Below are 18418 nucleotides of genomic sequence, written 5' to 3'. Positions count from 1 at the left end.
GGGTTTGAACTAAGAGGTCCATAAAGCATAATTGCCAGCAGTAAATTTAGCACTCAGAAAGTATTGAAACATGTTGGGAGCTGAAAGAGATGAAAGAAGAGAGGAAGAGGATGAATCATTGCTCATACCTTGACTACTCTCTATGAGTGATTGAATGCTTGACTTAGGCACAAAAAATGAGGCAAATAGTTATTACTCTAATACCATGACTAGACTTGCCAAACCACAATCAATTCAAGCAAACACACAGCCATTTTTAACGTGATTTGATCACTTGGATCTAGGTCCATGGTTGGCCCTCTCACAATCTCTCAACTATAAATGAGAGAGGACCACATGTATTTATAATGTTTACTGGTTTACACGGTTTTAGGAGGAGAGTCCTCCTTGTTACATGATTTTGAGAGAGAGAGAGAGAGAGTCCTACTTGAGTATGGGAACTAATAACTTTAGGAAGATGTGCCTCATCTAGATTAGGTCTCTTGAGGACTCTTTGGAATCTTCTTGATCTGTTTGAGGACTCACCAAGACAGGGAGAAGGTTTCTTGAGGACTCCTTTTTGGAAGCTTCTTGATTTGTCATACGTGTGGGCCCTATGATGATTTGCATCTTGGACTTGATCATGACTCCAACGTGATCTTTGAGGACCCCAACGTGAGAGTTGGGTCGCTGTCTCTTCCACCGACTCCGTCATGAGTCCAGACTCCAACGTGAGCTGGGACTTTATCTCTAACAAAATCTGCTCTCGCAATATAGCTGTCCTGTGATTCCTAGCTCAAATCGGCGATTAATTTGACCGGAGAAACATGCGAGGGAAAGCCACTGATTTCAAACTAAAATTGTGTGAGCCGTGCCTCGGTGATAAACTCATGATTTCGGGTGATTCACTAAAAAAAACAGATTTTGTCATGCAGATCGTGAAAAAAACGTCATAAGTGGCTTCAAAATCAGTTTTTTTTTAGGTTTTTTTTTTTTTAAAACCGTTAGGACCAAGTCTCACGGTGGGGAATGATCGTTACGACCAAGTTGATCTCTTCAGGAGCATGGTGGTGTTTTTTTTTTGTCATGCATCAAGTGTTTCATTACTCCTATAAGTTATGGTAAACAGAACAAAAAAAGGGCACTTCGCAGGGATTACAACAGAGATTGATGATGTGAACGAAGTTATCGACCATGCCGCAATGCTCTGTTTCTGTAATATTGGTGCTTAAGCGACTGGAATTGACTTGTTTGTAGTAGAATTCTATTATGTTCTTTCCTCTGAAATTCTGCTGTAGCTGCTGGATTTTTGTTTTTCTGTTTTGTTTTATCTATTTTTTTATGCCTTTGGAGGTGAATGCTCATCACCATTTTGTTCTTTCTTTGAATGATATTGTTTTTAGTTTTTCTTGAAAAAAACATTTGCTAAAGATGCAGAAAACCCTTTTCGATGATTGTCATGATGATCAAGTTTAGTATGCTTCGCACAAAGCAGAATACCTTTTGATGCTGATTAAAATTTTTCGCTTCACAAGCAGATTGTAATCAAGTCATTTTAAAAACATGATGGTGGTGAGATATAGGCAGCTGAGTGCATTCTCTGCGTCTTGATAAGTTGTGAGGTGTTGAATTTTGCAGATTTAGAGAATAGGACAATCAAGATTGATAAAGTATAAATTGAATGGCTATTTTATTTTATTAGATAATTGTTGTTTACAATTTTGTTTTATGTCATTGATTTTCTTTGCACAATTAGATACTAAATACTTATTGATAATTTATCATGTTTGTCATATTTTTCTCTCTTGCAATTTTACAAATTTTTTATTGAATATGCCACCATTTTTTTTAAGTTTTTTTATAAATTATTTCAAATTTACAATTTTAATTGCAGGTATTTTATTATTAAAATGTGAATGGCAATGTTTGTGCCGATTAAACATGATTTTTTATCATGGCCAATTAATCCCGATTTGTCAAAAAATCTAAAGTACGAGGTTGATCGACTTTTTTGCCTATTAATCATGATTTGCCGATCAAAACACTTTCCGAGGAATTGTGGGGGAAGCGTTTGGCTACTATGGCTGTCGTGACTAAGGTAAGGCAGGAGGAAACCGGAAATGAAGTCTCATCGTCACGTGTAGTACTACTTGAGCGAGGATCAGGTGCCATCACATGGCACACTTTGAGTGTGCCTCAGCATCCCGCTGCCCTCCATCTTTAACTGACAGTCTGTCAGTTGTGGGGCCCAAAAGCAGATGAAGGGCAGCCAGGTGAAGAGGCACACTCAAAGTGTGTCATGTGATGGTACCTGATCAGAAAAAATGGAGCATTATTTAATTTGACAAATTGGGTAAGGACATTTTCATGACTTGGTGATTTGCAGCAAATTGATGGAGGATATTTTTTAAGTTTTTAAGAAAGGATCCCTTTTCCAATTACAAATGTATTAATTATCTTGAAAAAAATTGCAAAAATATTATGCTTAATTAACCAAGATGGTGGTAATCAACTAATCGCAGAGTAGTTGAGATTCTTAGGGTTACGAACAGGTTGCATCTGGCTCGTGTCAAGGTTGACCCGCCAGTCAATGAGTGGCTCAGGTTTCGGATCCAACTCAAAGCACACGGTAGAAATTTGTATTTGGATCTAGTTTTAACCATCTCTAACACTGGATCTGCAGAAAATGATAAAATGGGTCAGGTCAAACCTAGTTCTAAACCTATTTATTTATCCAATTCCAACCTGGATCTGACTAAAGATGACATTATATGTTCTAAATCCAACCAGTATATAAAACGGCCATCACCACGCGTGGCCAGCAGGGTAGTTACGAGGGTGCGGAGATGAAAGCACCGGATCAAACCCTGCTGGTGCAAGGGTGTATCCATAGTTTTCAGATGTGGGCCATCGTAAGGCAAGGTGGGCGTGAGGCCCCACCCAGGGTTTTCTTTGCTTCGGTGAGTGTTCCTCATCATTAAAAAAAAAAAGTCTGTCACTTTTATCAGCAATGTCTGCTTAAATTACCGTGGGTTGGGCTTGGGTGTCTGTGACCCCCACCCGGGGTTTACCTTGCAGCGGTCCAGCGCGTTAAATGATCCGGTTCTCGACGAGTGTTCATAAGAAAAGAGAGTAGGACGATCCTTATTGTTGGAGATTTTAATGGGAATCGTTTAAGGAGTTGAAGAGAACAAACTTCCCTTGGTTCATTCTTTTTGCCTTTAAAGGGGCGTTTGTTACACTCACACCCAAGGAAAGCTACTTTCTCTTGGGGCACATTTGGAAGCAAAAAAAAAAAAAACTCGCATAGAAAAATAAATTTTGCCTATAAGAAGTTTCGATATAATAAAAAATTTTAAATAAAAAAAATTCACTTGTTTGGGTAGCATGAGAAAAATAAAATGGAAAATCTTGAAAAAATAAGAGAATAGGAGGAAGTAGTGGTGGAGATCCACTACAAGAAAAATGTTAATTAGCGACGGATTATTTTCGTCGCAAATTTGCGACGGATTAGGTAGAGAAAATTAGTCGTCCTTAAAATTGGAATTAATTGCGAACTTAGCAATGAAAAAAATTTGTCTCAAAATCCGTCACCAATTACCGATGGAAACATTTCATCTCAAACTTTGTCGCAACTTCACGACGGATGAGCGACAGATTTTTTTTCATCACTAATTAGCGACGAATTTTGATACAAAATTTTTTCATCGCTAATTAGCTATGGATTTTGAAACAAATTTTTTCTGTCGCTAATTCCACAACTAATTCCAGTAAAACCCTAACGCAAGCTCCTATTTCTGTTTCATATCCTCCCTTTTCACTATTTGCAGTCGTCCCCGAACCTTTTTTCACCTCCCTCTTCCCTCACTCCACCTCTGTCGCCAACTCGCGCCGCCGCCAGAGACCCAGTGAGGCCGTCATCCTCCTTCGGTATGCCGAGGATCAACCGCTTTCTCCCCTCTGCTCTCCTTTCCCTCTCTCCTTGGTTTTCTTGAGGGGTCGTCTCGGTCGAAAGCCACCAGTAGAGCCTCTCTCCCTTCGAGTTGTTCTCGGGTTCAAGAACCACTAGCATCCGCCCATCCGGTCGACAGTGGTCGTATTCCTCCCCGTTCAGGAGTCCATCGAAGACCCATCACCGTCGTGACTTCCTCCTCCCTCTTTTCTTCTTCCCCTTTATATAAGGGCATTGCCTCAAATCAGAGCGCGGGGTGCATCTCCTGTATCCCTATATAAAGAGAGAACTCGGGAGGCCGCCGGACTATCTACCTCCCATCATCGTCCGGCGTCTCTGACCGAACCCTCCATTTCTCCGGCATCGCTCTTTGTGCCTTCTGATCGTTTGTTGTAGCATGGGATGCCCTAATTCTTTTCATTTGTCGGCCTCTGTTCGCTAAGATTCTGACGGAGCAGAGGTGGAGACGGTGCATCGGGGATGGGGAAAAGATTGGAGTTTGTCTGATCTTCCGTTTCCAAGCAGAAGATCAGCCCCGAGAAGACTGAGATGCAGCCTCTCCCGGCACCCGACAACAACACCATCACCGTGGCCGACGGGAAGGGGAAGAAGAAGATGGAGCCCAGCTCTGGATGAGGTTCGACCAGACGGGGCAGTCAGAACTCATCGAGTGAGACAAGAGCGCGATCATGAGGCGCGTGGCTATCCCGAGGAGGGATTTGAGGATCGTAGGCCTCATCTTCTCGCATTCTTCCAATATTCTTGGTAGTCCCTTCCGCTTTGGTCTTGTTTTCCTTTAAAATTTGAGAAAATATGCGTTCTTTAGGTTGGATTGTTCTGTTGTAGGCTGACGTTTGCAAAGTTTGGTGATTTGTATTGCTAGCGAGTTTGTGTCTGACCGTGATTTTTTAGGACAGGGACTATCTCAATTCATGTGAAAATTTGAAAACCCTAGGCAACTTGAGATAGAGACATGTAGAAAGTCTGATTGATGATCCTGTGTGGTCATTATCTGTAGAAACATCTGAAAGATTCTAGAAATGGACATGAGGCATTTTAATTTTTCTTTTGATGTCTCAGCGAGTTGTTTCTCTTTGGATTTATAACTGCAAAGTCTACTTTTTATATGAATTAACATTTTACATGTTACTAAGAATTTTTTTCTTTTGGTTCTTCTTAATTGTTTATGGTATTTTACTTGTGACTGAATATTTTTGTCATTTGTGAATTTTCACATCGTGTTTCTAGTGATCCTTCTCTGCTTTAAATAGATGGCTTTTATAAAGAGATTGTACAAGTGGACATATCCATGGACCATGCATCAAAATAAGTTTTCGATTTGTGATAATCTTTTTCGGCTTTGCATATGCAAGTGTAATGAAGAAAATACAGGTAACCAATTTTCATAGTCTAGTTGTTTGAAGTAGTTTAAAACACTATTTTATTTTATTAAATGGTGAATGTAACACTCCAAGGTTAGCTTAATTAAGATTAAATGCAACTCATGTACTGGGCCCACTGGCAACTGAAAGTGCAAATCCATTTACATACAACAATGCTTTTTAGGTCCATGAAACCTGTCATATACTTTCATTCTCAATCTTCTTGTGAGCAATTTCATAAAACATGGAAAAATTGTATCTTTTCAGGTGCTTTCATGTGCATTTTAGTTCATCAGCTATTGACCATGTAAATAATCTTCTGCTAAATATGATCCAGACAATTCTGTTTCGAGTCACAGCTTTTTCAGTGTTCATTTTTTAGGTTCAACTTATGTTTGGTTTTTTCTAGTGACTCCTTATAGATTCATGATGTATAGTTAGATAGATCATTTTGTTAGAATGGCTAGACCAGTTACTTAGTTATGGTGATATCAATGGAACCATGTCAGAGTGCTTTGTATAATTGTTATCCAAGCTGAAACCAAGTAAATGTCAAAGGACTATATCTTCTAGTTTCAACTCATCCAAGCTGAAACAACTTTTGCTTAAATAAAAATGTTGTGGTATTTTTCTGTTATTTTACTTCGTAACTGAGAAATGACCTGTATTAAGATGAGAGTGATCTATGCAATTCAATTCTCTTGCCTTTCCTATTATTGATAAACAATTTTCATCTGTCAACTATATTTCGTTGGCTTTGACAAAGTTGAGTTAATGATAATCTGCATCAATCTATCATTTGTAAGCTGGTGAGGTGACTTGTTGCCCTTTCCATGTGATGGTAGTTTAGTGCTAGGTAAGTAAGTCCATTCTCTATATTGGAGTTTTAAGTTCTTTGTCAAACTTCAGATAGAATTTCCATCTCTTGGTAATAGAAATACTTGTGTAATCCTTTATGCTTTTAGTTAGTACATGCACAAGGAAATTCTCTCTCTCTCTCTCTCTCTATATATATATATATATATATATATATATATATATATGTGTGTGTGTGTGTGTGTGTGTGTGTGTGTGTGTGTATACTGAATGCTTATTGAAGAGAATTTGTAGAACACACACACACAAAGTATTTTCTTGTTTTCAAGGTGTTTTTCTTAGCACGATGGAAACTTGAGAAGAAATTTTTAACTTCACATTGCTGATTCTCATTGTTGCATGATGGACATGTTTTTATGGGATCTAATTGCTTGGAGGTTGCTTGTATTGTTCTTAGATTAGTGTGCTAATAGAATTCTTATTGCAAACACCGATAGAGATCCTGACACTCTGGTATGGAGCTCCTGAGGTCCTTCTAGGTGCTACTCACTACTGAACTCCAGTAGACATGGTATGTCGGTTGCGTCTTTGGTAATTGTTGAAGAACAATTAGAACTTACAAGCGACATTGTTATTCCAAATTTTCATTAACATGAATTCCTCCAATTACATGTTTATTATTATTTCAACAACATAAAGATTGAAATTATGTTGCAGTTGAGCTTGTTACAAATCAAGCACTCTTTCCAGAAGACTCTGAACTTCAACAGCTATTGCACATATTCAGGTTCTACTAGCTCACCCTTAACTTTATTAGTTTTTCCTTCTATATGAACTATTGCATTGCTTCAAATGGTCAGCTAGAAATTATTTCCTTTGGTTGTAGGTTGCTGGGAACTCCAAATGGAGATGTGTGGCCTGGTGTAAGTGCACTAAAAAACTGGCATGAGTACCCACAATGGAAGCCAAATAGTTTATTAACAGTAGTTCTTGATCTTGACCCTGTTGGCCTGGATCTTCTCTGGGTATTATATGCCCCATTCCATTTTTTTTCTTTTAGATCATTAAGTTCATGTTAACTCCTTGACTTACATGTCTCCTCTAACATGTACAAAACATGTTGCAATATGATCCCTCAAAAAGAATCTCTGCAAAGAAGGCAATGGAGCACACTTACTTTGATGATTTGAACAAAACTCACCTTTGAGAAGTGGTTTTCTCATTGGCAGTATGCAATCTCACCCTCTTAAGTGAGATCATTTGCTTTTCTCAAGCACTTATTTTAACATTTGTGAACAACAAACAAATCATGTTGGATGTAGTTATGTAATTAACATGTTTGTCAGTTCTCTTTTCTAGTTTTTTAATTAACATGTGCACAAGTTTCAAATTGTTTTAAATTTTTTATTTCAAACAATTTTTTATTTTTTTTAAAAAAATTTTGCGACAGATATTATCCGTCACTAATATTTGGTTTTGCGACATAATGTAATCCATCGCTAATTTGTCACTAAAATAGTGACAGATTAGTGACAAATATGTATCTGTCGCAAAACCAAATCCATGCTTATTTAACGATGGACTCGCGATGGATCATGGCCGTTGTTAATCCGTCGCTAATTAACGACGGACTCATGATGGATCATGGCCATCGCTAATTCATCATAAATTAGCGACAGAAGTAGCGACAGATAAGTTTTGTCACTATTTAGCGACCAAGAAATTGCAATGGATGATATCCGTCACTAATCCATCATCAATCTATCGCTAAACAGTTCAGCGATGGATTAGCGATGGATAATGTCTGACGCTAATTCATATTTTTCTTGTAGTGATCCTCCGGTGTGGGTTTCTGGGAGGTGGGTGGTGGAAGCTTCTTTGATACCATTTTTTTGGAATGTGGGTGATGGTGGGTAGTGATTGATGGTGTGGAGGGTGGTTTTCTGAGAGGTAGGTGGTGGTGGTAGTGGTGAAAATTATCGTGAGGGGTTGTAATACCTAAATTTTTTTATACAAATATTTGAGATTAATTGCATAAGATTTGCATAAATTTAGATCTGGTAGTGATCCAAACCAGAGAAATATAGTCTAAACCTATAGGCGGAGTTGTATAGACTAAGATATCGGTCCAAACTCAACTTGGATAGATAGGGACTCCATAAAGCCTATTTAACAGAAAGCGGGACAAATACGTAGTGGGTTTGGATAGAGATCCAGAGAACCCAAATCCCAAAGGAGTAACTATGAGAAAAAAATTGGAAAGTAGGGGCAAAAAAGAAATTTTCTACGAGAAAGGAAGGGTAGAAGGGGAACTCCCCATAGAGGGGACCTCCCACTCCATGGGGAGCTGCCTAGTGGTGACCCCCCTCTCTCTATTCTCCCTCTTCCTTTCTCTTTCTCGCCTTGTCTCTCTCTCTTCCTTTCTCTTTCTCTCTCCTCTTTCTTCTCTCTCATCTCTCTCACTCTTATTTCTGCCTACTCTCTTTGGGTTTTCCTTTCACGAGCCACCACCTCCTCGCCGAGCATCACCACTCCCTTGCTGACTGACTCCTATCTACCAGCCACCACCACCAGCTGACCACTACCACTCCTCTGCCGACTGACTCCTATCCCCTCCCCCCACCTATGCCTCCCTCTCTTATGTTTTCCTCCCTTGCATGAGATACCACCTCCACTCGTCGGCCACCCGAGATCGCCAGCTACCACCTCCTACCTGGTCAACCACCACCACCGGCCGCTGCTCCTCCCTCTTCTCTATTTCCTCCCCTCTCTCCTCTATGATGTCATGAAAGAGAAAGACATGCGAGAGGAGGAATAAGGAGGAAGAAAGGAAGAAAGAAAGGAAGAAAGAAAGGAAGGAGGAAGAAAGAAAGAAGAAGAAGAAGAGAAGTGGAGAGAGAGCCGAGGCTCTCTCCCCCCTCTCATTTTTACCTTCTCTCTCTCTCTCTCTCTCTCTCTCTCTCTCTCTCTCTCTCTCTCTCATTATGTGTCTTTGTTCCCCCTCTCCTTTGTCTATTGTGAAGGAGGAAGAGGAAAGAAGATGAAGAAAAGAGGAAGAAGAGGGTTGGCAGGTTGTCGCCTCACTACCACACCACTGTAGCCATAATCGTCACTCCCACTGGGCTGCATGGGCCCCGCTAATGTTAGGCAACACACCGCCACTGCCATGGCACCTGCTGTCCATTGTCGCCTTATACGGACAATCTCCACTGGAGAGTGTGTCGAGTTTTGAGTTCAGAAAGTCCCTAAACGAAAGACATGACTTTAGAGGTATGATTTTTTGCATCATTATTGTGTCTTAGGATAATCGCATATGATGATAGGACAAGTTCTCTCCTAACTTTCAACGAGATATGTTGACCCTGAAAAAGGCTTTTTGGGGTTCATAAATATTTAATTATTATTATTGCACTAACTGAAGTTGATAATTGGCAGACATATAATTATAATCATAGAATCGGGTGATCCAGAACTTCAGAAGTGTTTTGTTTTGCATGGTGAATGTTAAATATTAAAAGATAAAATTTGTATATAAAACTGGTAAGAATACTAAAAGTGTATGTTATATTGTGTGTATGTTAGAATGATATACATTATGTTAGGATGATATACATATGAAAGTATAACCGTGCACGTATGTAAGGCATACACATAGACGTATGTGATATGTCGTGTACATATGCAATTATGGCATATGTATGAGAAATATATTGTTATTTGTGTGCATGTGTCAGAATGACATATAAATGAATGTTTAATTCTGCGTGTATGCAATAGAAGCATATACATGATTGTGTGTATTATGATGCATACATATGCAGTTACAATAGTGTATACATGATTGTGTGTGTGTACCTCAATGTGTATATTTTCATTGCATTCATTTTCAGGAGTCAAGTCCTGTATGGTCCATTCTCTTCACAAACTGGTTTCTAGTAGGCAAATATACATTGTGCTTACACTCAAGCGGGTCCTTTAGTGCTTAGTTTGGTTGGAGTGTTGTTATTGATTAGAGCCATGTTGTTGGAAAAGTAGGGTAAATAGTAATATTCATGAGATACATGTGTTTGGGTGGTTTGTATATAACTGTGTGTCGATATACGACATGGGCGTATGCCATAGTATCATGTGTATGAATGCTTATGTGTTATGGTGTGTGTATGCAATTGAGGCATACATGCGAACACTTGTGTGATGTGACACATGTGTATGTAATTGAGACATACATACAAATACTTATGATGTGATACATGCATATGCAATTGAGGCATACATACAAATACCTATGTAATGCGATGTGTGCATGTGTGCAACTGACACATATATAAATAATTGTATAAAATGTGTAGCATGAATGAACGAAAATCATGTAATGCTGGAACACAAATATGTTGTATGCATTAATGATGGAATGAGACCTGGTGATGCATATATGCTAGTTTGGCATATTCATTAATGGTCTGGGTTACACCATTTAGCAAACCTATGATTTGGATTGTCCAAGAGCTCGTATGGAATGTGACAGAATAAATGGATGCATGCATTAGAAATTTAACTGCATAAGCCAAGTTGCACGCATTAGAAGATATCTGCTTAGGACAGACTGCTTACAAATAGGTTGATTTATACTTGTAATTGTTGCACTGTGAAATTTAGGGTTATTGACCCCAAATGATCCCTTCGAAGGCAAACTTTCACCATTCGTGTTTGACAATTGTGAATATGTCAAATGATTGCTTTGAATAAGAAAATTTTATTATGCATGTAGTTTTGTGCATTATATACTTTCAGATGTGAAAGTGATGAAAATTGATCTAAATGATTGTTTCGGATACGAGATTCGCTATTCGTGTTTAATAATTTCCTATTTGGCAAATGCATGATGATGTGTGTTTGTTTGTCATAAATTTTTAAGGATACCGACCCGAATGATTTATTTGAATGCACATTTTTGCTATTAATCTTTAATGTTCACAAGTTTGGTGAATGATTGATGATGCATAGAGTGCATGATAGTATAAAATAATTTTTATGGGTATTGACCCAATGCTTGTTTGCTGAAATAAATTTATGATATTTAAGTTCAAATTTACAATTATGGCAAATGTGATAAGCATATTATGCATGTTTAGATAGCACATAAATTATTGACTCGAGTGCAATTGAAGAAGTGATAATGCCTTGGCTTGTATATTCTTTGTGAAATGACATGCATTGAAAAAAATTTCTTGTAAAATAAGATAAGTTGCACTAAATTTCTATCGTAATCACACTAAAGAAAGTTGGATTAAATTTCTACCGTAGTCACCCTAAGGGCGATTAAATTAAATTCACACTATGATGACACCTTATACGGTCAGGTTAAAGTCCTGTCGTAGTTATAATATGATTATAAATGTAATGTGATGTATGAGATTGCATGGTTGAATAACATGAAATGTTTGGGTATTGACTTGAGTGCAACTGCTAATATGATAATAGTTGGGCATGTTTATTTCTTGCAAAATGACATGTATTGAAAAAAAGTTCTCGTAAGAAAAAATAAGTTACATAAATTAAGGTCAAGTTTGAGTCTTGTGACACCGTAACCTTGTCTTGTACTATTGAGGTTGAGCAAATGGATCATATGTGAACCTATGTTGCACCGACCCCAAAGAATGAGTGAACATAAACGAAAGTCATTCTCGTCAGGTCAGATGTGAACCTTTCCCCTACCCCAGTGGTCTAAGGGGACTTATACTTTAGATATGTGTCGAAGATTGAGCTATAATTGTATATCATCATGGTTGCTATGATGTTTCCAATTGAGGGATGGCATGACGAGGTATCCCGTGCAAGTCTCTTGTGTTCCATAGGGTTAAAATGTGAAAACTACAAATTGGTTGAATAAAACCCCTCTTGTGAGGCTTGAGTACACATAGTCAGCCTAAAGTGGTGCCTCAAAGTAACAGAAAAATATTCATGCAAGAACACCATCTTCCCTTCTCTTTTCTTTCTCTTTTCTTTCTCTTTTCTTGTTCTTTCCTTTATCTCTCTCTCTCTCTCTACTTCTTCCCCTTTTTGCTCAATAATGCATGTGAATGTTAATTGAAAGGCAAAAAATGTGGTCATGCATAAGGTAAGTCATGCTTTCTTGCTTGAATTCTGTTTGTGCATAAATGTATGATAAATTCAATCTGAGTATGGTTGCATATTGAATTCAATATGAACATGATTGTGCTTGATTCCATATGAGCATAATTATGCGCTAAACTAAGTGTTATTATGAATGCATGCTTGATTTATAATCAATTGCATAACTGTGTGCTTGATTGATATTGCACAAGAGTATATGAAGGTTACTTGTACACATGAGTTGTATGATATGTACACATTAAGGTATGCATGCATTGTGTGCCATGGTTTAGCATAAGAATATCTGTAGATTTTGTAGAGATCACACATAAAGGTATGCATGACTTGAATGTTATGGCATCCACAAAAAAATGTGTGTATTGCATTTTAAATCATCGCAGGATGATTGATGGTTATATAAGTAGGTATGTAACCTATTATAGTTTTAAAATCATGTGGTTGACGTGCATGATTGAATAACAAGAATTTGATAAGTATTAACTCATAAAATTCTGTGTACATAAGAAGCTTGCGAGTTGATTGTATATTAGGATGAATTATATGCATGAATTTCTTATAAACTGATTATATGGTTGACTGAAATGAATGCATAACTGTATGCATAAATTTCTTGTGAGCGTAAATATATGCTCGATTTATGGTTGATTGAAATGAATACATAACTGTATGCATGAATTTTGTGTGCATAAATGTATGCTTGATTGACCTATACACATACTGGTATGCATAAGTATAGGTGCACGTGATTATATATTTGAATGACATGTGCACATAAATGTGTGAATTGTGTGTTTGATTACGCATGGGTGTGCATAAATTATATGCTCATATACATATAAAGTTATTCATGCATTATATGTTTGATATACGCACAAAGACGTGAATATATAGTTGGCTCTTGTATCCATAGTATGCGTCAATTGTGTGTTTACATCATCTTAGGATGATATATAGTTTACATAGGTTAAATCATAACCACTATCTCTTGTGATCCTTAGGATTAAAACATGAGAAAGATACATCTATGTTGAATGAACACTCCCTGTGAGACTTGAATAACCATAGATTTGCCAGGGGTGGTGTTCCAGGGTAACAGGATGAAATAAATATGTATAATGGTATGCACAAGTTTTTAGGCAAGCAAGATTGTTTATGGGCTTGACTTATACATGTAATTATATGTGTAAGTTGATTGTGTGTCTAGTGATAGACTCGAGTAGAATAATTGTATACATGAATTGCATGTGAGTATAAGTGTATGCTCGAATGACCTATACGCATAAGTGAATGTGTGAGTACATGTATTTATGATTATATGTTCAAATTTTATGTACGTATATGTCACTTATATATTTAATTACACATAAATGTATGTATAAGTTGTTTGTTTTTGTGCACATAAAGGATATGCATACATTGTATGATTATCCACGCATATGAGTATACATGATTAGTATTTTTCTATACCAACTAAGAATGATGTAAAGGTTACACAATTAATCGCAACCATTGTGTTGTGATTGTTTGAGAGACTTAGTAAGTGTTTAAGGTATTGTGTTGATACATGATGTGTGTTGCGCTTTATACTTTATATTTTTCAGATCCATGCATGTATAAACAGATGGATGTCAAGGTACATAGGGACTTCAAGCTTTGGGATGGACTGGACTCTTCTATTGTTTTTTACTTTTTGAATTGTAAATGTTGAATTTCATTTATGAAATTATATTGATTATAATTGAATTACAATGGTTTGAATTATTTGATTCTAAATTGTGATGCACTCGAGTTTTGGGGATTATATCAATAAGTCTTTCATTGTGTTAAAAAAAAATTATAAAAAGGAATCCCCCTGGGTTTAAAATCAGGGCCTTATAAGGGTGGTGGCAGTGGATCTTTTCTGGTGCCATTTTCAGGTGGGTTGTAGTGGTAGTGGTGAGATGGATGGTGGTGATGGATAGTGAAAAATCATAGTGGGGAGGACGATTGTTCGAGATGTGGGTGATGGTGTGGTGAGATGGATGTTGGTGGTGGTGGTGAGATGGGTGGTGGGGATTGAACCTCACTATTTTCTCTTGGTAAGAAACATTCCTCTACCTACCCCATGGAGGAATGTTTCCTATAAAAAAATAAAATAAAACTCTCTCAAAGAGAAATTTTCTCCTGTTTGAAAATGTTAGAAAAATTGTATGAATTTTCAAATTCGTATCACTTTTCTTACATCTTTCCCACTTCCAAACATGCCTTTGAACTGGACACCTAAAAGGGAAAGTGTTTTTCCATTGGGAGGTGTGAACTGATTTTGAAAACAAAGTTGTTTTTTTCATTTACTAAGCTCCTTAGTTGGCAGGGAGGCCTAAAGGTTTCTTCAACTGATGGCTAGCCAATGTGCACTCGATGATGAGAGGGGATTTTTCAGGGTTATCAAAAATGCTATAGGACTCGGGGAAGTGTGCTTCCTTAAAACATGTTTCATACGCGTGGGGAAGAGACCCTTTTAAATGGGAAGTTCACTTTTGTGAACACCCCAAATTTTTCAAAGGTTTGTAAAAATGACCTTTTTGCCCCTAACTCCATCTTCTGAGAAAATCAAAACTAAAATTCAGTTATTCTTCAGATTTTCTGGATTGAATTCCATTCAAACTCGATTTCGGAGCCGAACCCGGTGTTTAAGGTCCAAATTTGAGCCTCGTTACTCAATTTACAAATCAAAATTATCAAATACCAAAAACATTTTCTGAATGGCTCAAACAGCTCATTTGGCACCCATTTGGATCCACTATTTTATATTTTCTCGATTCGAGGTCCAAACCTCGAATATCACCTCAAATTCCAGGTCCAAATTCGCTTTCTGAAGAATTTTTCAGAGAAATAGCTTTGAATTCTCATAAAAACTCTCTTTTGTAAATATTTTGCAAAAATACAAAAAAATAGTTTTAAAACTTTATTTTCTCGTAAAACTTTAGGATTTTATTCTAAAAATGCAAAAAAATAAAAACTAACACAAAAACGAAAAAATTGGAAAAACTACGAGAAAAACAAATGGTTTTAAGTTTTTTAAAAGTTAATTTTGCTAAAAAACTCATTTTAAACCATTTTATAAAAATTTTTCTTAAAAGGGACCCTTCTTTTGAAAAAGGAAAAAATTTGCAACGACTCCCTCCCGATCGCATCCTCTACCATCCTCTCCTCCCGTCCATCTTCAACAAACGATTTTCTGAAGCTTCTTTCTCCTCTTTAAAAGAGGCATGAAGGAGAAGGGTTCGGCATCCGTTTTTCACCCTGCCATCGTCTCCTCTTCCTCTTTCACGGACAACCTTCACCCCTCCACCCGTATGCTTCTCCATCTCCTCGGATTCTCCTCTCCTCTCAGCCTCCTTCTTTAAATTCTGAAATCCCAGCAAACGAGAGGATACAACGGGCTTCCCCCCTAGTTCCATCGAAGGAGTGCCAATTCCTTCCTTCAGGACGTCTATAAATTGCCTCAGTAAGTACCTATCCCCTTTGATTTTCCGTTTTCTCTTTCAAACTTTCCTGTTTTAGTCCCACTAATGTGCTATGGGTGATGGTGGGTTGCTCATAGCAACTCCAACACACCCCTTTGCAACAATAATGGAATACTTATTCCAATAACCCCTTGTGTTTACTGAGTTTCTCTGATTTTCTTTTTATTTCTTTCTTTTTCTTTTATTCTTATTATTCTTGTCATTTTTGTCTTCGGTTTGCATTTTCTTTCTGGTTTTGATTCCTTACGTTTATTGTGATCCCATCTTTTTACCTCAATTAAGGTGTTATGGTTGATTGTTAATTCCACTCGGTTAACCTGTTAAGTATTTTGATCATTTTTTTTATTATTTTCTGTATTTTCCATTATAGCATACCTGTATCGATTCCACATGTTATCTTTTCCCTATAATGGGTTTCTTTCTTTTGCTAATCTCATTTGATGCGGCCCACCATCCGATTCATTTTGATCTTGTTTGAGGGTTTGCCATCGTTTCCTCTGTTTTTTTTTTTTCACCCTCTTTCTGATTCATGCTTTCGTTTACAGTAGACGATCAAGTGAGATTGTAATATAAATAGGCACCCCTATTACTTAAGTCTTGCTGTAAGCATGCATTTATGCTTTGCCATGGCATAAATGCAAGCTCACAACCTTTGGGTTTCATTATGCCACATGTTCTGCTATAATGTAAATGAGGGTTTTTCATTACATCCGTTCCAATATCCTCTAAAAATGAAGTTATGATATATCATGCGGTTCATTCTCTGTGTCAATGATATCTCCTGCATTCCTGTTTAACATCACCATATCCATCATCATTCATTATTTCTGTATAACATCAGATTTTATTCTATTTACGTTTCATCCATGGCATTTCCCAAATTTCATTGGCAGCATTGATCTATTTGAGGCTAAAAACCTTGAACAAATGAACATTGATTCATCTGTCTGATTCAGAACAGATGCCAATAGTTTCATTGCCCTGAACAAGGATTTCGGTACTCACATAGTCTTCATTTTCATCCGATCTCTCCAAACTTGCATTAACCCTCTGCGTTTTCCTTCATGTTCCTACACTCCAATATAGGTTTACCTATATTCATGCTATAATATTCTGTAAAATTCTAGGGGGATACACTTTGCCGCGCTGAATTAAAAAGGGATGCACATCAAGTCTCACTTTTGAGTGATTCCATCCTGATTTGATTTCAGCAAAGCTTTGAACATTCATATTACTACCATATTGTGTGATAGCTTGTCACTTTCCATCACAAGGTAGCCATGCATCCAGTTTGCTTCAAGATCTCAACTTAAGCACCTTGTTGACTTTTGATCTGGGTTTGTGCGATCTTCTCCCTTAATCATGTAAAAACCTTATGCATTATTTGGGAGTTTCGCAGAAAAAAAAATGTTATTCTGGTGGTAAGACTCGAATTGGTGTTTAAGCATCATAAGCTGATAGTATGTTCTACTTTACTCTGTGTATATTTATAATTCCAAAAAAAGGGGTGAAACTACCATACTATTCGCGCGACCATAGTCCAGATTTGCTTTTGAATTTAGTTGGCATTTTATGTCAAGAGCAGGGATGAGAAAGAAAGCTGGGAAAGGGTCTTATGCCAAGCATATTCTAAAAGATTTTTTTTTTAACCTTATAAATTCTGGGTCTGTTGCTGAAAAGAATAGAGTCTATCATAAGTGAAAGAACATGTTTCTCAAGTAAAGCTGAATGCATTCAGAACTTCAGCTAACAATAATAATTTCTTCGATCAATTTTATCTATCACTCATTCCTCACAGCGTATTATTGTCTTCATCCTCATATCTCTGCAACTGTTAAAGCTTCCAAGGTCTAGGAAGTGAGAAAGTTCTGGAGAAGTCAAGATCAATAGAACCTCTCAAAAACCGGTGGCCTGGTGATTGGATAGGCAAGGTAAGGAATATGATCACTTTTAGTTGTTTACTTGTTCTGTTTAGCTGTCATTAGTGTTTTACTGGAAAAGGGGTCAAGCTTTTGGAATATCACTTTCATGGTCAGCTTAACTTATGCAAATAAGGCCTATATAAGTTCAACATCATGGTTTATTAAGCTTTCACCTCGGTGGTATTCAATTTGGTGAACTATATCATCCATGCATTAGTTGCTGAAAAACAGATGAGGCTCATTCTATGTATCTTACTTCCCATTTGTCTGAAATTGAACCTGGGACTCAACAATATGATGATGGTTTGCTTCTTTTTTTTTTATGTGTTTCCAATGTAAGATTACCATCTTGTGGATCTGCTGCAGACATTTTGTGATGTTACATGCCCCATAGCTATCATATTCCATGAGCCTGATTGTCGTTTATCCCATGAATTCAACTTTGTTGGAACAGTTCAACTCCCGTTCTTCTCCTGAGTTCTCTATCTGCAGAGATTGGGTCCTTAGTTTTATATCTCTTATTGTGTGTTAGTTGTGAACCCAGATTCTCTCTCCTTTCCAAGTTTAGCAGAGACTTTCTCTTATTTTAAATAATAGTTTGTTTCCTATTTTATTTTCTATTCCTGTACAAGATTCATCTTTTTGCAGCATACTTTTATGTTTCACTTGCCTAGCCTTCTAAAAATCTTAATAGATATCAAAACTATCTATTTGTTTTGTATTTGG

General features: G+C 37.2%; 1 protein-coding gene across 1 annotated transcript; it reads left to right on the top strand.

The window, feature by feature from the left end:
* The first annotated feature begins 4620 nt into the window (after window positions 1-4620).
* LOC149842895 (cyclin-dependent kinase B2-1-like) lies at window positions 4621-18169 on the top strand. The gene is made up of 4 exons (XM_090000756.1): window positions 4621-4714; window positions 6847-6916; window positions 7016-7154; window positions 18059-18169. The coding sequence occupies exons 1-4, from the start codon at window positions 4621-4623 to the stop codon at window positions 18167-18169; spliced, it is 414 nt and encodes a 137-aa protein (XP_089856882.1).
* The last annotated feature ends 249 nt before the right edge of the window (window positions 18170-18418 follow it).

This window comes from Nuphar pumila, chromosome 3, assembly GCF_984573655.1.
Source record: "Nuphar pumila chromosome 3, dmNupPumi1.hap1.1, whole genome shotgun sequence".
Lineage (NCBI taxonomy): Eukaryota > Viridiplantae > Streptophyta > Magnoliopsida > Nymphaeales > Nymphaeaceae > Nuphar > Nuphar pumila.
This window is presented reverse-complemented; position numbering and strand designations above follow the sequence as displayed.